General features: G+C 41.0%; 1 protein-coding gene across 4 annotated transcripts; it reads left to right on the plus strand.

The window, feature by feature from the left end:
* The first annotated feature begins 1,859 nt into the window (after positions 1-1,859).
* On the plus strand, positions 1,860-22,945 carry LOC139366238 (RAB41, member RAS oncogene family). 4 transcript variants are annotated; one of them, XM_071103497.1, is made up of 8 exons: positions 1,860-2,262; positions 14,095-14,153; positions 14,401-14,454; positions 14,819-14,924; positions 16,169-16,280; positions 18,443-18,536; positions 20,166-20,232; positions 21,163-22,945. In XM_071103497.1, exons 1-8 carry the CDS (start codon positions 2,184-2,186, stop codon positions 21,225-21,227), a joined length of 636 nt encoding a protein of 211 aa, XP_070959598.1. In that variant the 5' UTR covers positions 1,860-2,183; the 3' UTR covers positions 21,228-22,945. The 4 variants fall into 4 exon arrangements, with proteins under 4 accessions (XP_070959598.1, XP_070959599.1, XP_070959602.1 ...); XM_071103498.1 differs by lacking the exon at positions 14,819-14,924 and adding an exon at positions 15,577-15,682 and having other exon boundaries at positions 1,979-2,262; XM_071103501.1 differs by lacking the exons at positions 14,819-14,924; positions 18,443-18,536 and adding exons at positions 15,577-15,682; positions 18,883-18,976 and having other exon boundaries at positions 1,979-2,262.
* The last annotated feature ends 166 nt before the right edge of the window (positions 22,946-23,111 follow it).

Here is a 23,111-nt window from a genome sequence, read left to right on the forward strand (position 1 = left end):
AAACAAGCTGTAGCTAGCTACAAACCAAATGGAAAAGACACGCTGCTGTGAATCATTCATCCATGTATATGGGTAAGAGTCGAGCTACGTTTTCTGATATTATATACTTCTAATTTGGTCAGAAAGTCATTTTAATTTCAAGTTAAAGTTTACTGTTAGCTAGCTAGTGAATGTTAGCTTGCTGGCTCGCTAGCTAACATGACATGTATGATCTGTGTAGTAATATTATTAGCATGTCAGAAAGCCATTTGCATTTCTAGTTATAGCCTGTTAGCTAGCTAGCTAATGTTGAACCTAGTTGGTTAGCTTTAGCTACCTGCAGATTTATAATCCAGCATTTCATGCAAGGTGGCTAGCTATGACAATCCGTTCGTACTGTAGCTATGGGTTGGAATTATGGTTCATTGTCTATCTTGCTAAACAAAAGTGTTACGTTCCCCAGTTTCTGTGTTGTGGGTTTGTGTATATGTATGTGTGTATTTCAGGAAATGGCTTCCTGGATTCCCCCAAGCAGCTGATTGGTCAGCCCCATTGCAGATTGGCGCTCTGATCCCGCCCTCTCGTTAGGGGATACAGTTGTCGACAATTACAAACTCCTTCTGCAGCTGGATAAAAGCCAGTGTTTCTTTGTTAGAAAAGAGAGCTTCTTGGATGTTGTTGCGCAGAGACAGTTTTGTTGGAAATATTTTGTTGCTGCTACTTCTGAGGTATGTGTGTGCCAATAGGACTCTGTGTTTTTCATTATTGAACTTGTTCGCTTTACGTTTGTATTATTCTGTTTCATTTGTTCCCAGGGGGGGAAGAGGAAGGCACTTTGGGAGTGCTTAGGCAAGAGGCCTGCGGGCATACATATACCCGTAGTATGTACTCTGTCTATGCACACTAGGTAAGACCTGGGCGGACCAACCCTGTATTTTGGTTAGCGCGTCAGGTGGCGTTAAGGTTAGGTGGGGAGGCAGGTAAGCTAGGAGAGAGGACTCTGACTTTTTACTTTCTTTGCTTTGGTTTTGTCCAGCCCTTTCCCCCCACAATTACTGTGTTAAGGAAATAAATGCCCAGTAAACTGTAATATTCTGGCTCTGTCATCCTTACCCACACCTACAATCACATACCTCTTTCACTCTACGGGGAGTTGAGTATAGCAGGGTGTTGCATTCCCTCCAAGAGGCGTGAGTAACAAAAGACTCCACTTCGCCAGAAGTTGAATAGGTGAAGACAAAGCGCTCTCCAGTATGTGTACCAAAACATTCAAGTGCTATTTTCTCAGAAGTGGGATTACAAGTTTATCAACTTTCAAAGCAGAATTACTTTCCCATTGTTCCTCAACTACAGTGTATGATATACCATTTTTGTAGCTCTGAGTCTCTACTTTTATCCAATGTAAAAACAATTTCACATTTTGATACGTAAGACGACTTGAGGTAGTTGGTCACATATTCGTTATTTGGTGAGGGCATTTGTTCCGAACCTGCTACAATGCTTGAGGTGCCATGGGGATCTGAAGTGCCCTTTACAAAAAAGGCAGGTTGAGATTGCCATAGTTTGAGTGGGGAAAAGTGTTTCATATTGCTGAGGCAGTAAGGAGAGTAGAGGATAACCGAAGAATGAGGGTTTTGACTGGGAGCCCCCCGTGAGTAGGCCTGAAGAGACAGATTGAGAGGACGAGTTTCAGTAAGGTTGGATTTCTTGTGTTTATAGCCATGGTGGCCAACTGCACTGCATTGACGGAGTGGAAGTCACAGATAGGTAAGGTAGTTGCAGCAGCAGAGAAATAGTTGGGTGTGAGAGATTTTAGTACAGAAGATCTACAGGGAGTTTTGAGGGAGGGCGTCCCATCCTCCCTGGCCAACAGCTTGGTGTAGAATCGTTTAGGGCCAAAGTAGTGGGATGGGGATAGTGTATAGGTAAGGTGCAGGGCTAGTTTGTGGTGCAATTTAAAAAAAAAAATGTTTTTACCAGAATGTGCAAGTCGCAATCCGACTTGCGAAAAGCAGCAATAAACAGCACAGCGTCTAGTCTTCCGGAAATTCACACGAAGAAGAACATTGGCTAAACTCCATCGAAGAAGAGTGGGTGTCTCGCTTTCTCTACGGTCTCTGGCTTTACTACCCTGCGACTCTTTCCTATCGAGACAACATAGAAAACAAGCCATATAGCTAGCTGTTGTTTATCTTTTGATAAAGATGTCAACCACGACCGGCGGCGGAGAGTTTGGCAACCCCCTGCGGAAATTTAAGCTCGTATTCTTAGGCGAGCAAAGTGGTAAGTGGAGGAGTAATTTCGGGCATGTTATGTGGTTATTTGTTTTGGGGCGTTTTGGTGAGTACTGCCAGCTGGCATTAGCCTAACAGTACGGTAGCTAGTCAGGCCGAGGCAGAACGATGAGGCTTTAAACAACTCAGACGATGCCTCGTTAGGTTAGCTAGCTAGTAGGTATAATTTAGCCAATGACTATAACACGTAAAGGGAACTTGCTAGCTTTCCAATTTAATCAGGAAAATGTGTTGCTTGAGATGTTGCCCAAGAAGATGCCTACGTATTTAGCTAGCTAGCCAAGTCATGCATACCCTGTAACTAAGTTGTCTAGCTACACTACTAGAACGTTACTGAATTGTCGGTGTCATTCACTAACGTTTGTTGAAGTTACACTTCTGCTGGGTAGTTAGACTTATTTAGCCAACTAGTTACATGAATGCTTTATGTTTACTTGCCAGCTACTGTAGCTTCAGCTTGTGTGGAGTCATATAGCTAACTTTAAGTTAGGTACTGTTAGCTAGCTAACGTTAACATTGCTAAGCCACGTCTGTCAGCAGAGGGGAGCCTAGTAACGCGTTAGCTTGGGTGGAAACGCACTGGGCCGCTTACAATCAAGACACGAGGCATATTATTTCCGCAGATAAATATTAATTTAGATTTGCAGAGACTCAAAACTGTGTTGATTTTTCCAGTCCATTTTAGCTTGCTAGCTGTTTCCTTCATTCGTGGCTCCACCCTTGCCAGCTCAGCGCCGTGGGTTCAGTAGTCTATCGATTCGTTTTTAGATTATGTTATCATACAAATAAACAATATGACCGCTTAACGCATGGTCACTGTCAGTATATTCAATTGTTTAATAGCTAAATGCTCATAATAAAGCCACTCTGCATAGGCTACGTTTACTATTCCTCCACAAATTGCAGTTCCGCAGATGCTCATGCATAATGTAGCAAATTGACAATTCTATGGTAACTGCATAATTTAGCAATTGACAATTCTATGGTACAGAATAATGCAGAGACTCAGATATTTCACTTTATTGTATGCTAAACAAATAACAATGATTGTAAATTAAACAAACCATACGTCTGTATGCAGAATGACGCCTTAGCACTTTCCACTGAAAATTAAGGGTCAGGCGCAGAGACCTCTGACTGCCGATAACGTTAGGTACTTAGAACCCCTGCCCAGTGTCGGCAGTTAACTTTTTGTTGTTCACATTGAACAGTTTTTTTTTTACCAAAGATAGGCAAAAACTGCTTCTCTAATATACATCTCGATCACACTTGTAGATGTCATGGCGACACTGGCTAGCTGCGCAGAAATAGGTCATCGGGTCTAAGGTCGTCTCGCGCCTAAATGCTCTTGTGCAGGACGTCAAATTTAAAGACGCTCCTTCGATGTATTGTTTTTGACGAACATTTGTAATTTCCACGAGATTGGAGTAATGACATGTTCAACTACTTAAGACATTGGCTCAAATCTAGGTTGTGCCTTTAGATTTCGAGGAATTTGACTTCTCTAACCCCGGCCTGATCTGGTTCGTAAGCGTTCCCGTAAATCTCGCGATGTTGCGCCTCTGGGTTTAAAAAAGCTGCGGTTTTACCTCCGTTTTGTTGAAATACTCCAGGCCACATAGTGGCAGTAGTTTGTTTGGCTTGTGCCTGCTGTAGCTAATGTAAGTTAACTAGCCAGCTGTGCTAATGTTATTGCTATTTGGCTAACTAGAATTTGTAGTAAGCCATTGTTGATACTCCAGTCATCTAGTTGTAGCCACCTGGTTAGTAACTAGCAACATTTATAATTAAATAAAAATTGATTTGTTTTTGAATGAAGCAGCTGCCTGTTAGCTGGCAAGAGTCTGAGTAGATGGGTTGCTTTGTTTTAGGGCAGTTGTCAACCTTTTCTGATTCAAGATCAGTTTGAGATCTACTGCTCGGATTTTAAAAAATATGAGTAAAAAAATGTAAGACTATGCAACAGTAACCTAAATAAAGACAGTTCTGTAGGAATGAGGTTTGTGTTAAGTGAAATTTCAAGTCACTTCAACCACTGAGGTGTGTGGTAATTCCCTGACAACGCACAGTCTGGAGCTGGAGTCTGCTTATAAAACACATCCCAACATTAGTGAATATTTCCTCCAGATTTTTTACTATTTGCTATGCTTGGCCTGCCAATGTTGTTCTTCTCAGACCGTATTATATTTCATAGCTCGAGCTTTCATAAAAACATTTGATCAGTTGTATCACTTCCGAGGCACAACTCCGCATAAATGGAAATCATTTGCAAATAATTCGCTTTTTTTATTTTCCTGGACTGATGGTACCTGCATCTGGTCAGTCGAGAGAGGGGGGGGAAAAAAGCAGCAGCAGAGGGTCTGCCTCTCACGGTCCCTGCTCTCTCCCTCCCTCTGATAAGACTGACCAGAGAGAGGGAAGTCTTCCACCTAATGGTGACACTCGAGTAGCATTGCATTATTTCTGCCTCATGCACAAATCCATGTTGTTTCTATGACCAGAGTAAGTGAAATAATCCTTGATATTAAAATAAACATGACGAGCTGCTAATAATAAAATGCAGGCCTATCGATACACTTGGCTACTAATTAATTGCAGATGCAGTGCTGGTTGTAGTGGAAGTAGGGAGAAGCCGTTTTGTAAATGTGTTTGCTGTATTCTTTGACAGTCTCTCAATGGTCATGGTTTTACAAATTTATGAAATCTCACATAGGCTAGTATGAAACTTTGCTGTGGGGTCGTGGATGCTTTAGGCATTGTGATTTGAGCCATCGGATTGGCCAGCGCAGTAGGTGCACTTAATTTAGCTCTCCCAGTCCCCCGGGTAGTCAGTTTATCCCTTCAGACAAATGAAAAGGTTAAAAATGGGAACACTCCCGGACCTGGCGCACAGGGCTTCTGAATCAAGTGCACCTAGCGCCAACAGTGCAAGACAAATAAAAAAAATAAGCATGCAAGGCTTTATCGTTGGCTTTTCTACTGAAATGTTTGTTGATCGACTAGGTTGGTGACCACTGTTGTACTCTTTCATTCAAGGTTTATAAAAATGTTTATTCAATAGAGAATTACATCAGAAAAACAATAGCCCATACCCATGTCTTTACCATATACGGTTCAGATGTTACAGATGATTTACTCTGATAATTTAGCATGATTAGCATGAATAGATTGTCATCGCGGCCATGGTCAAAAATAAGTGCTCAGTAAAACTGTCACGCTCTGCGAGCAGAACGGAGCTAACTTCCAACATCATCTGATAAGCTAGCTAGTGGCTGCAGGTTAGTGTGATAACATGGGCTTTTTCTAAATGAAATCCGCAGACTACAAAACAAAATTGGGCATATATACTGAACTAAAATATAAATGCAAAATGCAACAATTTCAAAGATTTTACTGAGTTACAGTTCATATAAATTAATTAGGCCCTAATCTATAGATTTCACATTTCTGGGAATACAGATATGCACCTGTCACAGATACTTAAAAAAAAAAAAAAAGCAGGGGCATGGATCAGAAAACCGGTCAGTATCTGGTGTGACCACCATTTGCCTCATGCAGTGTGACACATCACCTTTGCATATATTTGATTGTGGCTGGTGGAATATTGTCCCACTCCTGTTCAATGGCGGTGCGAAGTTGTTGGATATTGGTGGGAACCGGAACACGCTGTCATACATGTCGATCCAGAGCATCCCAAACATGCCCAAAGGGTGACATGTCTGAGTATGCAGGCCATGGAAGAACTGGTACATTTTCATCTTCCAGGAATTGTGTACAAATCCTTGCGACATGGGGCCATGCATTATCACGCTGAAACATGAGGCGATGGCGGCGGGTGAATGGTACGACAATGGGCCTAGGTATCTCTGTGTATTCAAATTGCCATTGATAAAATGCAATTGTGTTGGTTGTCCGTAGCTTATGCCTGCCCATTCCATAACCCCATCACCACTATGGGGTACTCTGTTCACAATGTTGACATCAGCAAACCGCTCGTCCATACGACACCATACACGTGGTCTGTGGTTGTGAGGCTGGTTGGACGTACTGCCAAATTCTCTAAAACAACGTTGGAGGCGGCTTATGGTAGAGAAATTAGCATAAAAATTCACTAGCAACAGCTCTGGTAGGACATTCCTGCACTCAGCATGCCATTTGCGCACTCCCTCAACTTGAGGCGTTGTGTGAAAAAACTGCCCATTTTAGAGTGGCCTTTAATTGTCCCCAGCACAATGTGTACCTGTGTAAGGATCATACTGTTTAACTTCTTGCTCCTACTTGAGACGCAGATGTCTCAAGTAGACACCTGGAAATGCAAATGCGCTACGCTAAATGCTAAATGTACTCGTTAAAACTCAAACCTTAATCAAAATTCACATGCATGTTATTGAATTAAAGCTACACTCGTTGTGAACCTAGCCAACAAGTCAGATTTTTAAAATGCTTTTCGGCGAAAGCATGAGAAGCTATTATCTGATAGCATGCAACACCTCAAAATGCCTGAATGCGACGTAAACAAAGACTTTGCTTATCCGGCGCTACACAAAACGCAGAAATAAAATATAAAACATTCATTACCTTTCACGAGCTTCTTTCTTGGCACTCCTATATGCCCCATAAACATCACTATTGGGTCTTTTTTTCGTTTAAATCGGTCCATATATACCCAAAATAGCTTTCTATGGAAGCTGTGTCATTCAGAAAAAAACATTGTTTTTAAACGCTGCGTCATTTTTTTAAATTAAAAAAGTCGACGATAAACTTTCACAAAACACTTCGAAATACTTTTGTAATCCAACTTTAGGTATTAGTAAACGTTTATAATCTATCAAAATGATTACAGGGCGATGTATATTCAATAGCTCCTCGTCTGCAAATCAATGGCTGCCAATGTGCACATTCAAAACATCCTGGTGGAGACCGGAAGAAACGGAATCCAGTTAGTTGGATTTACCAAGAAAAAAACTCAATTGAAAATGACGACAATGGCGACATCGTGTGGAATCTGTAGGAATTGCATGCAGGTCGATAATACATTTTGTGCCCTTTTAACAACCCATGAAAGTGACGCATGGAAATAATTTTTAGCTTTCAGAGAGCAGTTTTTCTTGCGCTTTTCAATGAAACACACGATCTGTTATAGTCACAGCTGATTTAACCAGTTTTAGAAACTTCAGAGTGTTTTCTATCTACACATACTAATCATATGCATATACTATATTCCTGGCATGAGTAGCAGGACGCTGAAAAGTTGCGCGATTTTTAACAGAATGTTCGAAAAAGGAGGGGGTAGACTTAACAGGTTTAATCAGCTTCTTGATATGACAAACCTGTCAGGTGTATGGGTTATCTTGGCAAAGGAAAAATGCTCACTAACAGGGATGTTAACAAATTTTGTGCACTACATTTTTGAGAAATAAGCTTTTTGTGTGTATGGAACATTTCTGGGATATTTTATTTTAGCTCATGAAACTGGGGAACAACACTCTACATGTTGTGTTTTATATTTTTCTTAAGTGTATATATTTATAAAGCTAACAGACTGAATGTCAATGTCTACCCTCCCTGAAAGCAATCTGTTGCAGTTTTCATGGTGTATTTTGGAATATTTCCCTTTAAATCGCCATTGATATGGCCTCTCAATTTAGATTGATCACCAATGAAAGCCAAGAATCTGGAGATGAAAATGACAAGGGTATGAAGTAGATTTTGATTGGTCCAAAGCATGGAAATGCCTCCCAACACCGACAATGGAAGAGATACAACCAAGAGCTGCGTGGTCTAAACTTGAATCGGTCACCTCAAACTAGTTGATCAATATTGTTAAGTACAAGCATATTAAGGTTATATTGTAGAGAATAATCCAATGAATAACGATAGGTGATTTATGATGAGTGCGAAGTAGGGCTGACCCCATTTAGTCGATTGTTTTAGTTTAGCGGTCGCAAATATACATGTCATGCCTTATGAGACACCTGTCTCATTTGCACCTGTCTCAGTGGACAGTCTAAGAAGAATGGGAGTGTGGCTCTCCAGATGACACTCCCTCCCGTGGATTGGTGCGCATTCATTGTTTCATAACTTCATTGTGTAAATTGTTTGCCCTTTGAGTGTTTATCAATACCCCATTACATATATCACCTGTAGTACATTTTACCATTAGTCCCCATCAAACAAACATTGCAGATTATAAATAATTTACAGTAATTTCTGTTAATGCATTCAATATATTATTAGTCTTATTGTTCTCATTGTCGGAGTGGACAAGTTGTTTGCAAGGCTCAACCTATGCTACACTGAGAAACAAGTGTTTTATTTAATTCAAGTTTTTTTCTTCATTTTTTCATTGTATTTTGTTTGGAGAGCTCCTGTCAATGTTGAGTAAGGCTGTGCACCTGATTACGCATAAAAGTTGCCCTAGGCTACCTGGTCTATGCGCAAATATGCCCATTTTGAGGATGTCTGCAAGTATTTCTGATCATCTTAACTCACTACCACTAAAGCTATGGAGCTTCTCAAAGTAATTTTTTCTTCACCTCAAACAGCAAGTCAACAAAGTCTGTTTTCTGACTGCGAGGCGCTACAGAAGGTAGTGTGTACGGCTCAGCACATCACTGGTGCCAAGCTTCCTGCCATCCAGGACCTCTATACCAGGCATTGTCAGAGGAAGGCCCTAAAAGTTGCCAAAGGCTCCAGCCACCCTAGTCATAGACTGTTCTCTGCTACCGCACGGCAAGCGGTACCAGAGCGCCAGGTCTAGGTCCAAAAGGCTCCTTAACAGCTTCTACCCCCATAAGCTATAAGACTGTTGAACAGTTAATCAAATGGCTACCCGGACGCTGCTGCTACTCACAGTTTATTATCTATGCATAGTCACTTTACCCCTATCTACATGTACATATTACCTTGACTAACCTGTACCCCCACACATTGACTTGGTACCAGTACCCCCTGTATATTGCCTCATTATTGTTATTTTCTTTTTACTTTCGTTTATTTAGTACATCTTTTCGTAACTCTTATTTTTAAGCATTTCACTGTCAGGTCAACAACACCTGTTGTATTCGGCGCATGTGACAAATAAAATTGGATTTGGTTTTACATCCATTGAGAATGACAATAGTTCCTCAATGCATTTTGAAAAATCTTTCCAGCTCTCCCTCTTTCGATAACTGCTGAGCCTTGGCGTGGAAGGGAAACATTTTATGCTCTGATCCAGTGGAAACAACATAAAATACCTGATTACTTCTTATCCCTTGTGCAAATACTGTCTGTCCAGAGTGAAACTCTGAGGGCCCAGAATAGTTTATATACCTATAACAGCTTTTTGAGGAGGAGCGGAAGTAAACACTGGAACCCCAAAGAACTTCTGGTGTGTTTGTAAACGACAGCTCTTCCATCACGCTTGTAAATGGCTAGCTAGCTAACTTAGTGTAGTTTTCTCAAGGTTAAAATTAGCATTTTGACCATAGTATTTGTGGGTTGGATGGTCCTTACGGCCGGGATCAAATCTAGTTTAGAAAATTAGTTTCTTGATTTCCCAAAGAAGCATCCCAGTGGGCTGCATTGCCTGCATGGATAGGAACGTTAGCAGCAGCAGGTGGGGGCGGCGCCAGGATGTGTAGCACACTGGTGAGTTTTTATCAAGTTAACCATCTTTTCTAGGTAGCTAACTAGCTGATGTTACATGTATAAATAGAATAGACAGCCATCCAATATTAATTTGTGACACAAACGTTAGCTTTATCTGCTAAAAACAACAGTGTTCACTAACTCGCTTGGCTAGTCCCAAAGAGAGAACTATGACAATAGAAAAACACAATTGCAATGAAATTTTAAATGTTATCACTGGTATAATTTCCTAACTTCAGATACAGAGACCTGCGAAAGCTGTTAAACCCTGTTTGCTGATGAAAGTCCCAAGTGCTGGAGAGACTGAAGGGTTTGTCTCCAATAGGTTATACATATGCTATTGGTTTACTCATTAGAATTGGTTGTAGGACTAAAAATAAAATACTGTTTATAATTGACAATACATAGACGTAGAACATGCATGGCCAAACTTGCTGCTAGAGATCTAGCTACTGGGTGTGCAGGTTTCTGTTCCAGCCTTGACATTCTGCTGATTTATTTGTATTTGACACTGTTCATTTTACTATTCAATCATGTCTTGTTTTGGAGTAAGATGGATGTCTATACCCAATAACCACTTATATAGGTGTTATTTTTATGATATAAAATAGTGTTTTATTGAATTAAGTATAGTGTATTTTTTTTTTTTTTCATTGAACATTCCCTGTTTGTCTGTATTTGGTTGTCACTCGCTCTCATTTTGTCTGATATTACAGATGTGAAGCTGATGTCCTTGATCATTAGTGTGGGTGTAACAATCCCTGCATGACTGACCTAGGATGCAACCCCATCCATAAACTCAAATCCGCATCCATTATCCTACAAAAACGATGATCTTGGTTGGGCTCCCTGGGGGTGGGTGACATCACACGATGTCTACTAGGTACTACCGAGCGATTTAGTTTCAATTTAATTTTTTACACTAAATGCATTATGTGAGTTGAATGCTGTAACACGGTATAAAACAATTAATAAAAGTCCCATGATGGTAGTGACTGCCTGTTACTGCTTATCATTTTAACATTTGATTACTTTATTTAATTTCAAGTCATTTCATCTCTATAGAGTTGCTGCTTATGCTGTCTGACTATCAACTATTTTGTAGTTCTTCGAAGTAAATAAGGCCTAATTTTATGACTGCTGAATACCAACTATCAGTCACCTAGATCAGGGTTTCCCAAACTCTGTCCTGGGGCCTCCCCTTGGTGCACGTTTTGGCTTTTGCCCCAGCACTACACAGCTGATTCAAATTATCAACGTTATTTGAATCAGCTGTGTAGTGCTGGGGCAAAAACCAAAACGAGTTTGGGAAACCCAGACTTTGATCATGTATTTTCAGGTAGAGGGAAGCAACTGCTACGCGCTATCACTCAGGATCGCACATTCTTCTCTCTTCCACAGTAGTCCTAAAAGAAACACAGACCGGAAAAGTAGATGCGCAATGGATTATGGTCATTGTAGTTTGTTTAGCACATACAACGTGGTAATTATGTAGAATATTGGCCAGTCGGAAACGATAACTCCCCACAACATGACACAGTTCAGGCTGGATCTGATTTTATCTCTGGAGAAACTGCTATGTGCGCATTGAGCTCACCCAAAAAAGAACATGGTCAATTATCTGTTCAATTATTTGAATTCCAACAGTTGTTCAAAAAATAACTTTCAGTTAGTTTAATCGCTCAGCACTACTACTAGGCTTTGTTTGATTTGATATCTTCCTTGATTACTCGCATCCTATCTCTGCAACTAGTGGAGGAGAAGGTACAAGGTCCCTCCTCTCTGACCACCTTCTCCAATGGGTTTTTGAGGAAGGATTAATTAAGAGCCTAGCAGTCACCTGTCAACTAGCTCACGTGCTACACAATCACCCCTCTGCTACACTCACTGACCTCTTTCTCTGCATCAACCTCAGCAGCCAGCAGTGTTGCCAACTTAGCGACTTTGTCGCTATATTTAGCAAGTATTCAGACCCCTTGAGTGAAACATTTTCTAAAAATTGACTTGCGACAAATCTAGCGACTTTTTCTGATGTTATTGGAGACTTTTGGAGAGACTGACGTGAAAGCACTATAGTTCTTACTCTTCTCAATGAGCAGCTGTTGCTGCCGTGGGCCCCACCCCTGTCCCAAAGCACTCACAGGCAGGCCAGTCCTCGCGCTGCAGTCAGAGCAAATGTTCACCCCTTAGTTGTCCATACTGCAAATGAATCGCGCATGAGGGAAGCCACCACTGGCCGACCCAGCCCTGGCTTACATTCAGGGCGGCATGTAAATGTAAAATGTTCTTTGTCTAAAATAGATCACTGCACAAAAATAAATCACTGCATTTGACTCACACAGCCTCAGTCACTTACTCACCTTGTCCACTGTGTGTGTGCCTCTCTGTGACAAAAGCTAAACTTCTAGCTGGCTAGCTCATCATGTCTCAGTCTAAACTGCACACTCAAAAATACAGAAAGGAGTTGGAATCAAACCCTGAATGAAAATGGCTGGTTGAAGCTGTTTATTGGAGGTGATACACAGGCATACTACCTGTATTGTAAGGCTAATTTCTACAACAAACTTAGTGATGTAAAAAAACACATGACAACTCAAAAACATACTCAAAAGGCAAAGCCTTATAACAGCTCCACCCAAAACAAGCTGCCATTTATGGTAAAAAGTGGCATTAGCTATCACTGAACACTGTTCCATGCTGGCATGTGATCACATTGGAGAAGCATGTAGAGCTGCTTTCTCAGACTCCACTGCTGCTAAAGAGGACCATACTTTCTGAAAAAGTTGGTCGCAGATGTGGGTGACCAGCGTTTCAGCCTCCTCCTCAATGAGTCCACAGATGTAAGTGTTTCTAAGTACCTGGGGGTTGTGATAAGATACTTTAGTGACACTTTAGTATCAACATTTCTTGGGCTTGTTGAGTTGGTGTTGTGGCTTTCCTCGAAGTGTTGTCTTAAAGAGAATCTCTGGGATTAACAATGGGGTCTATAAAGTGCTGAAGGAGGAATATGGCTTCAAATATTTGGTTCTTATTCGCTGTGTGCCACTCTCTGCAGCTTTTTTATTTTACCTTTATTTAACTAGGCAAGTCAGTTAAGATCAAATTCTTATTTTCAATGACGGCCTGGGTTAAACTGCCTGTTCAGGGGCAGAACTACAGATTTGTACCTTGTCAGCTCAGGGGTTTGAACTTGCAACCTTCCGGTTACAAGTCCAACACTCTAACCACTAGGCTACCCTGCCGCCCCAGCTTGCTCGTTTGTAGTTCTAAACATATATTTTTACTCACTTTTTGTCTCTCCCACAACGTTTATTCCTCTCTCCTACAGCATCCATCACAATTACAAGCACATGGTAAATTATGCAAATTAGGAGATGACGACATTTAGCGTCTTCTAGCGACTTTTAGGACAGCCAATAGCTACTTTTCTTACTGAGGAGTTGGCAACACTGGCAGCCAGCAAAGGAGACTGAACTGTGTCAATCTAGCACCCACATAATTGATTGTGTCTATTTAATTCTGCTACATTGAGTCAGATCACACAAATACACGTTTTGAAGTTTCAACCAAGTTTTTAAACTCAGAGTCCTTGTGCAAAGAGAATTACGTTTTGACATTTATTTAGTAGTTCCCTCTAATTGACATGCGTTTCCCCTACATTCTATAGCAGTGAGTGAACGCCCTATGTGTTGCGATGCTAACGTTATTTTTAGTTAGAACAATTCTGACGTGGTGGATTACACTGGGAAAAGTGCATTTTTGTTATATACTTCTGTTGGTTTCACGTATCGGTTTGTGCTCTCTGATTGGCTCAAAGTCCAGTTCTCGGCCACTGACGAGCATTGCGATTCTACAAGTAGGCGTCTTTTGTTCTAGCAAGAAAAGGAACGGCCTCCTACTTTGCTAAGTAACTAGTCAGATTTATTGGTGTGCCTGCACCATTACAAAGAACATTGCTGTTGTTAGCAGACTTTGCATCTGCGCTGTTCTTTAAGTAAACATGTTTTTGTAAAAATGTTTGTGGAAATTGTCATAAGTCGTCATTGTGCGTAGTTGTATGGTTTATTTAACTTTGCACGTACATTTTTTATGTGAAAAATCAGTCTCTGTATCATTCTGTTACTGTGGAATTGCCTAAATGTCAAAATGTAAACTAAATGCTCTCTGCTCTGCATGTCTGTCTTTACAGTGGGGAAGACATCACTTATCACCAGGTTTATGTATGACAGCTTTGACAATACCTATCAGGTACATTACCTCATCTCAAGTACAGTACTGGTTATTTATTGCATGTAAACTAATGCGTAATACTGTTCTAAGCTCTTGGTTCTTTTGCTTGGGGGAAATGTTCTGTTTTTCTAACCTGATAGTAGCTTGCATAAAATCTGCTACAAAGCTGGAAAAGAATAAGGACACAAGGCCATCCCTTTTCTGCTTTTTGTTGAATGTAGTATGGTCATGTGATGTTTGAGAATATTTTTTTTTTGTCTTGCAGGCTACAATTGGCATAGACTTTTTATCAAAAACGATGTACCTGGAAGATCGTACGGTAAGTACCACTTTTGTTTCTATGTCATTGCATCACTTGGAGCCTTTCATTTGAAACCATTTCACGTGTCCCTTGAGTTTGTGCCCATGCATAAACATTGTATATCCCTCTACATGCCACTGTCAAAAATGGGCTTAGGTAGTCAGCTTTTTATCTCATCCCAACTAGACTGCTTGTTTAGTATGGACGTTGAGGAACTATAATTTGCAGTTTAATTATAATTTTTCATGTAGCCAGTGATTCTGTTTTTAGTTCCATCATCATTATACGTTTTTTTCCCCCCCTCTGTCCACCCCTCCCTCCATCCCCATGGCTGGGTTTGGAACTGTGTCCGCTCCTCGGTTTGTTGTGTGGTTGGCCACAGATTCGTCTCCAGCTGTGGGATACGGCCGGGCAGGAGCGGTTCCGCAGCCTCATCCCCAGCTACATCAGAGACTCAGCCGCTGCTGTGGTGGTTTATGACATAGCAAGTAGGTATCAAGTCCCTGCCCTTCTCTCAGTGGATGGAAGGGGAGAACAGGGCAAACAGTATTTCCACAGCTTGGCAACGTCACTGGACTGTAGCAATGAGTTGAACCAGACTTGCTTGTGATCAGTGAGGAACCAGATCAGGAAATAGGTTATTGGTGCTTCAGGGCTTCCTTTCCCTGCAAATTCTATTCTACTCTAAAGTGAGTAGATGTTGTAGATGACTTTGTTAGTGCAATGTTTCCTCTACGTTTTTCCCAATAGGTGCAAATAGGCCTATAGAGGGGGATGATGGAACTCTCAAGCTCAGTACATCCAGTGGTGGTTGTGGAAATGTTGTCCCAAAAGGGGCTTTTCTAAGGAATAGGGAGAAGGCTAGCAGAGGTTACCAGCAATGTTTGGTTGACTTTAATTGCACCAAAAGCATTGATTTGGAACATTTGCCATCCGTAATAGGTCACTAAAAAGGATCAACATTGGGAACAGGTCATCTGCTAGCTGCATGGGGAAAGCGTTTCCTATTCCAGGATGCATGATCATTTTTCACCTCTGCTGCCTTGCTGTTCTCTTGCAACTCTTTTTATGTCAATCCTCTTCTCCATTTTCCCCTTTCCGTCTGTCCCGTTTCTCCTCCTCCTCCATCCCAATCCCCAGGTCCGGCTTCAGCTCTGGGACACTGCTGGACAGGAGCGTTTCCGTAGCCTCATTCCCAGCTACATCCGCGACTCCACCATTGCTGTGGTGGTTTATGACATCACCAGTGAGTCAGAGCCTCCTGGCCTAGTTAGAGCTGTGCCCTCATCACTGTAGGGGTTGTGGGCCACTGGGACATTACATTGGGAAGGAGGTTGTCCTCTTCTATAACACAGTAGCAAATCACAACAGCTTTCAGTGTATGAGTAGTGTTAACTATTATTGGAGGCTGACAGTGTCACTATACCACGTAGGGACTTTAATGATGCAACTTCATGGGGATTAGGGAGTTTTCCCTTGTATTAACAGTGGCGTGGGGACTAATTCCTTTCTGTGCTTAAACTTAACTTACTGTTTACTTTTGCTTACTAACACCTGGCTACTCTACTGAAATCAACTGTACTTCCAATGAAGAGCAACGACTGTTCTGATTTGCAAATGTGTCTAACTTTATTAATAACCCTTTCACTGCAGAGTTCATACCTCACACGATATTTAAAGTGGTCATGCTCATTTTGTATGCTTTCCAAGTTGCTAATTTTCTTCCCCTCAGATCTCAATTCCTTCCAGCAAACCTCAAAGTGGATTGATGACGTCAGAACAGAGAGAGGAAGTGATGTTATTATCATGCTTGTGGGAAACAAAACAGACTTGGCTGATAAAAGGTACATTGTGTGTGTGGCGAGTGTAGTTGGTGTGGTGGTAAACAGTAATGTGGTCCCTGAACTAAATGTCGACATATTTTGACAACCGTTGTATGTGTAAAGCCTTTGTCAAAGCCTGGTTCCTCCCTCGTCCCGTGAATGTATATACAGTGCCTTGCGAAAGTATTCGGCCCCCTTGAACTTTGCGACCTTTTGACACATTTCAGGCTTCAAACATAAAGATATAAAACTGTATTTTTTTGTGAAGAATCAACAACAAGTGGGACACAATCATGAAGTGGAACGAAATTTATTGGATATTTCAAACTTTTTTAACAAATCAAAAACTGAAAAATTGGGCGTGCAAAATTATTCAGCCCCCTTAAGTTAATACTTTGTAGCGCCACCTTTTTCTGCGATTACAGCTGTAAGTCGCTTGGGGTATGTCTCTATCAGTTTTGCACATCGAGAGACTGACATTTTTTCCCATTCCTCCTTGCAAAACAGCTCGAGCTCAGTGAGGTTGGATGGAGAGCATTTGTGAACAGCAGTTTTCAGTTCTTTCCACAGATTCTCGATTGGATTCAGGTCTGGACTTTGACTTGGCCATTCTAACACCTGGATATGTTTATTTTTGAACCATTCCATTGTAGATTTTGCTTTATGTTTTGGATCATTGTCTTGTTGGAAGACAAATCTCCGTCCCAGTCTCAGGTCTTTTGCAGACTCCATCAGGTTTTCTTCCAGAATGGTCCTGTATTTGGCTCCATCCATCTTCCCATCAATTTTAACCATCTTCCCTGTCCCTGCTGAAGAAAAGCAGGCCCAAACCATGATGCTGCCACCACCATGTTTGACAGTGGGGATGGTGTGTTCAGGGTGATGAGCTATGTTGCTTTTACGCCAAACATAACGTTTTGCATTGTTGCCAAAAAGTTCAATTTTGGTTTCATCTGACCAGAGCACCTTCTTCCACATGTTTGGTGTGTCTCCCAGGTGGCTTGTTGCAAACTTTAAACAACACTTTTTATGGATATCTTTAAGAAATGGCTTTCTTCTTGCCACTCTTCCATAAAGGCCAGATTTGTGCAATATACGACTGATTGTTGTCCTATGGACAGAGTCTCCCACCTCAGCTGTAGATCTCTGCAGTTCATCCAGAGTGATCATGGGCCTCTTGGCTGCATCTCTGATCAGTCTTCTCCTTGTATGAGCTGAACGTTTAGACGGACGGCCAGGTCTTGGTAGATTTGCAGTGGTCTGATACTCCTTCCATTTCAATATTATCGCTTGCACAGTGCTCCTTGGGAGGTTTAAAGCTTGGGAAATCTTTTTGTATCCAAATCCGGCTTTAAACTTCTTCACAACAGTATCTCGGACCTGCCTGGTGTGTTCCTTGTTCTTCATGATGCTCTCTGCGCTTTTAACGGACCTCTGAGACTATCACAGTGCAGGTGCATTTATACCGAGACTTGATTACACACAGGTGGATTGTATTTATCATCATTAGTCATTTAGGTCAACATTGAATCATTCAGAGATCCTCACTGAACTTCTGGAGAGAGTTTGCTGCACTGAAAGTAAAGGGGCTGAATAATTTTGCACGCCCAATTTTTCAGTTTTTGATTTGTTAAAAAAGTTTAAAATATCCAATAAATGTCGTTCCACTTCATGATTGTGTCCCACTTGTTGTTGATTCTTCACAAAAAAATACAGTTTTATATCTTTATGTTTGAAGCCTGAAATGTGGCAAAAGTTTGCAAAGTTCAAGGGGGCCGAATACTTTCGCAAGGCTCTGTACATTTTCATATGTTTTCTGATTTTGATCTGTTGAACTCCATGCTGGAGTTACTCCATTTCTGATATGTAACTTTCAAAATACAGAAATCATCCCTGTAATATGCATCATACAGGGATGATTTATGTTTTTTGAAAGTGACATATCTTGAAACTTGAGTGCTGACAAGCAAAACTTTTTTGGACTACGTCAACAATTGACTAATGAAACAAATACCAAAATATAATTTTGGGGTGGAGTTTTCCTTTTTTGTCAAATTTTAAGTTTTATTTATTTATTTTGTTCCCTCTCCCCGGTGTCTCCCCATGTCACTTTGATTTGGTGTCCACTCCCAACCCACTGCCACCACCCTCCCCTCCTGTCCCTCCCCCTGGGACCATGGCAGACAAGTATCTGTTGAGGCTGCAGAGAGGAAAGCTCGTGAACTCAATGTGATGTACATAGAGACCAGTGCCAAGGCTGGCTATAACGTCAAACAGGTGGGTGTCCAGCTACCACCAGCAGGTGTACAAACAGCCTCCAGAACTGCTCATTATGCTCTGCCTTAGGAAGAAGAATTTGTGATGTACCACGTGGATTAGAGGTTTAATGTGGAACGAGTGATTGTACGGTTTGTGTCAAGCTGTTTGCTCTTCTCAGCAAAGCTGCTTCCTCTCCTATCCCTTTGTTCCTCAGAGATGGGACCAAACTTACCTCTTTCTAACCAAAAACTGTCATCTCTGAGCTAGTTCTTTTTTTCCTCTCTCTCCATCTCTCCCTTCCCCCTCTGCCTGTCCTCTTTCATGTCTGTCTATCTCTCCGTCCTCTCGGCGGTGGCCTGAGCAGACAGATCACCACTGAAGAGGGCGAGCAGAGAGCTAAGGAACTGAATGTCATGTTCATTGAAACCAGTGCAAAGACTGGCTACAATGTCAAACAGGTAGAGCTTCTGTTCACTCAGGATAGTCCAGCCCAGTCTGCCCACCTAGTGTCAGCTGCCTCTTTCACAACTTATAGTTTTCCCTCCTCTCTCTCTTCACCTGGCTCCTCAAGACTTGTCCACCTAGTCCTTTCTACATTGTGACCCCCCTCAGTGCTCAAGTCATGTCGTCAATCCTGTCCACTGCTTTAGAACGCTTCAGCATCAGTTTTACTGCACTGTCTAGCTCCATGTTGTTGTTGGGTCTTTCTTTTATTTTGCCTCGTTTCACAAAATGTCTGCTTCTCACTGTTTGGCATGGAATCATGGACATTTTATGGGCATAAAATATGAACAATTACATGGCAACTTGTGACAAGTTAACAAGAAAATTTTAAATATTCTGTAGGGGCATTTTCTTGCATTGTTTTTAGTGTTATTGAGACATCTTCCAAGATTTTAATATGTAATAAATAACCATATCAGTTTTGTCCAATGCATGTAGCCCTATGTACAAATATATGTTGTATGTTTATTTTAAATGGAAATATAAATATAATAAATATAAATACTTTCCAATAGATGTTACTATATACGCTGAGAATTCAAAACATTAAGAACACCTGCCATGACAGACTGACCAGGTGAAAAAGCTATTATCCCTTATTGATGTCACTTGTTAAATCCACTTCAATCAATGTAGATGAAGGGGAGGAGACAGTTTAAAGAAATTATTTGTAAGCCTTGGGACAATTGAGACATGGATTGTGTGTGTGCTATTCAGAGGGTGAATGGGCAAGACAAAATATTTGAGTGCCTTTGAACAGGTAGTAGGTGCCAGGTCCACTGGTTTGTGTCAAGAACAATGCTGCTGGGTTTTTCCACACTCAGCAGTTTCCTGTGTGTATCAAGAATGGTCCACCACCCAAGGGACATCCAACCAACTTAACACAACTGTAGGAAGCATTGGAATCAACATGTGCCAGCATCCCTGTGGAACGCTTTCAACACCTTGTAAAGTCCATGCCCTAAAGATTTGAGGCTGTTCTGAGGGTGAAATGGAGGGGGGGGTGCAACTCAATATTAGGAAGGTGTTCCTAATGTTTGGTGTACTGTAGTTCGTCACTGTTATGTGGCCAACTTTACGTTATTGATGCGCTGTGTGGTATGGCTGTTTTTATACACAGGTTATTTTCTTGTGGTTCCTCAGCTGTTTCGCCGTGTTGCTGCAGCCCTACCTGGGATGGATAGCACACCAGAGAAGAGCAAAGAGGACAGTATCCTTTCACAAGGGGGTTAGCCCCGAGCCAGAATGGTTTGGTGCAAGTTTGAGCTCAACATGTAAATCAACGCTCAAGAAATGCTTCAGTAGTTAAGTTTCTATCCAATTAACAGAATTTCATGCTCATGTTAAAACATCTGCATTAAACAGGACGCACGTTAAAACACGTTTTCCCACCAGAGATGTTTCCATCAAATGTACTTGTTGCTGATCAAAGGCTGTGCGTGATGACGTTGTGCACATAAAAATGGTTTTGTCACACAAAATGTTGTTAAATAGTGAATGTGCCCACTCTGGTCTTGGCACGTGCTCTCTAGCCAACAGCTGGCAGATTCAGTTTAGGTATGATGACATTATTATGGATAAAAGAGTAAGATTATTTTTGTCAAACGGCAGCCAAGCTTTGATCATGTCACCAGAATAAGATGCTCAATATTTATTGGAAAGAGCATCAAGGTCATCACCTTGCACTTTCACCACCCTATGAAGATCATCACTTATTTCAGCTGTAGCCTAATAAACTGCATGCTTTCCCGATTCCTAGTGGGAGGACCACACAACATATCGTCACATGACTCCAAGTTTACTTCAATATGGTCATTATATAAATATTAAATAATAAATATAAATATTTGCTCATAAAAGCGTTTCTATCGCCACTAATTTATTTGACATAGATCCCACCTTGCCTAGTGTAATTTTTTTTGTAGACATTTGGAAAGTTTTTTTTATAGAAACATTTGCTGTTTGTATCAGGCCTGTCGTGCAATTTTTGTACTTAATTGCATAAAAAGGTTGGATGGAAACATAACAGAGAACCAGGTTATCTATTGCATATGGATTTCATTTTGGTTAAATTTGTGGAATGTCATAAAAAAAAAAAAAAGAATAATATTTTATATTATTCCTTAACCATCTCTCTCAGTGATCGATATCAAACTGGAGAAGCCACCAGAGATGGCAGTGACGGAGAGCAGCTGCTCCTGCTAGTAAACACCCCCCCCCCCCCCCCCCCCCACCTGACCTTCCTCCTCTCCACCAACAGCTTGTCTCTCAGTGGCCACTCTCCCCACCCATGGCTCACTGCCATCGACCTGAGAACCTCGAACCCCCGCCCCTTCGACTCAGTGACTTTTCAGAGTAACCGTGTGGATGTGCTATTACTCTGTATTTAACAGATATTAAACTATATTAAAGGTTAAAAGTCGAACACAGAATAGGTTGAAAGCTGAATATGTTCAGCTTTTCATCCAACTGCATGACATTATATAGGATTGCAGACTGACATAGCTAATTGCTCTTGGGTTATTGCGTTGTTGTGAAGTGATTATTGTTTGAGATTATTTAAGTGACTATTAAAGGGATACGGTCTCAGTCCCTTGGATCTTTGCTTTTATTTCCAATGGCGAGTCTGGAGTGGGTCAACTAGAGTATTCTAGCTCCGTGATAAACAAAGTGATTCACAAGGATTTGATATATTTTGTTCTAAAAAGATTCCCCTCTAAACTATGAATATTATTTCCTCTCATTGTTGGCTCAAATCAAAGCTATTATTTTAGGCCTAATGGTTTATGGGACCATGAATAAGGGACATTATCAGGACATTTTCAAGGCATGAACAGCCAAAGAACTTCATTTAGGATTACTGTAGTAATCGACTGATTATTTCAATGGCAACTTTTTTTGTTATTTTGGCAGGTCTCCCAAAAAGGATGCTGCAGAAAGGATGTATAGCCAATCATTAAGAAAACAAGGATTTGCATTTTTAGAAAAGGGACATGATCCCAAATTCATCGTAGTGGAAAATACTAACCTAAATCTATTGATATACACTTTGAAACGATAAATCTGTCACAGCGACTTACATCAAATAGCCGCACACATGCTAACACATCTTGTGTCTGAGGAGAAGAGGTGTTTTAAAGTTCATATGTGAGCCTATGGAGTGAGCAGGTGTCAAAGCTTTTTACACTCTAAATGGAAACATGCATTGGGCCCATACGATGTCTGCCTACTCACCATCCAATTGATGTATATTGTTGTCTTGTTTTCGTCACACTATTGCAGGAACGGCGTGCTCATCATGCAGGTTTCATAGATGGTTAAGAAAAAAACGATGCCTTGCTTGTTTGTTCACCAACGTTGTGCACTGAATCAAGACCCAACATTGTAAAGATAGAGAGGCCTGCTGACAGTCGTTCTGTAGAGCAGATACAGCTAACGCTTCCTAACACCCTTGCTGTGAAAATAAGTGCAGTGAAGTTCATCTTTAGCGCAATTGCCAGTTTACGACCGTTGGTTTTGTGTTTATTTTTTTTGAAACACAAGCAACCGTAAAATTGCCTTGTACACTTAACCAAAATGAGTTGCTCATTTAACACGTTCTCTCTCTCTCACACACACACACACCAACTAAACACAGCCATAAATGTCCCACCACACACCAATGCTTTCGCTGTTACATTTTTACAAAAAAATGTAGATGAGTATTTAATTACGTCGAACCACCGTCTTTACCTTAACAGCTGTTCTATTATCCCTCACTGACTGAGTACTCAACTGAACTGTGTGCTATTCTGAAGTGTCTGTCCATTTGAAATATGTCGTGTTTAGCAACGTTTGTGTGAATAATGTAATATCTGCTGTATAAAAAAGGAGAATTAAAGAACACCGAAAGGTATCACATGAAATAAAGAGATTTCACCAAAGGTGTTCCAAGTTATTTTCTTTTATGAATATGATTGATTTAGATTATTTGGACAGGCCTACATTTACATGCACGTTATTTTCGAAATTGTCATTTGAAACTGTTCCTACTAGTGAATAAGATTGTTGAGCAGCACGGTCTTGTTTCAAATACTTCAGTCAATATAT

Source organism: Oncorhynchus clarkii, chromosome 14, assembly GCF_045791955.1.
Source record: "Oncorhynchus clarkii lewisi isolate Uvic-CL-2024 chromosome 14, UVic_Ocla_1.0, whole genome shotgun sequence".
NCBI lineage: Eukaryota > Metazoa > Chordata > Actinopteri > Salmoniformes > Salmonidae > Oncorhynchus > Oncorhynchus clarkii.

Bases quoted from the DNA above. Each gene is read 5' to 3' on its own strand.
- LOC139366238 (XM_071103497.1), top strand. From the start codon at position 2,184: ATGTCAACCACGACCGGCGGCGGAGAGTTTGGCAACCCCCTGCGGAAA. The intron at 2,263-14,094 runs GTAAGTGGAGGA...CTGTCTTTACAG, and splicing joins ATTCTTAGGCGAGCAAAGTG to TGGGGAAGACATCACTTATC. The intron at 14,925-16,168 runs GTAGGTATCAAG...TCTTCCCCTCAG, and splicing joins GGTGGTTTATGACATAGCAA to ATCTCAATTCCTTCCAGCAA.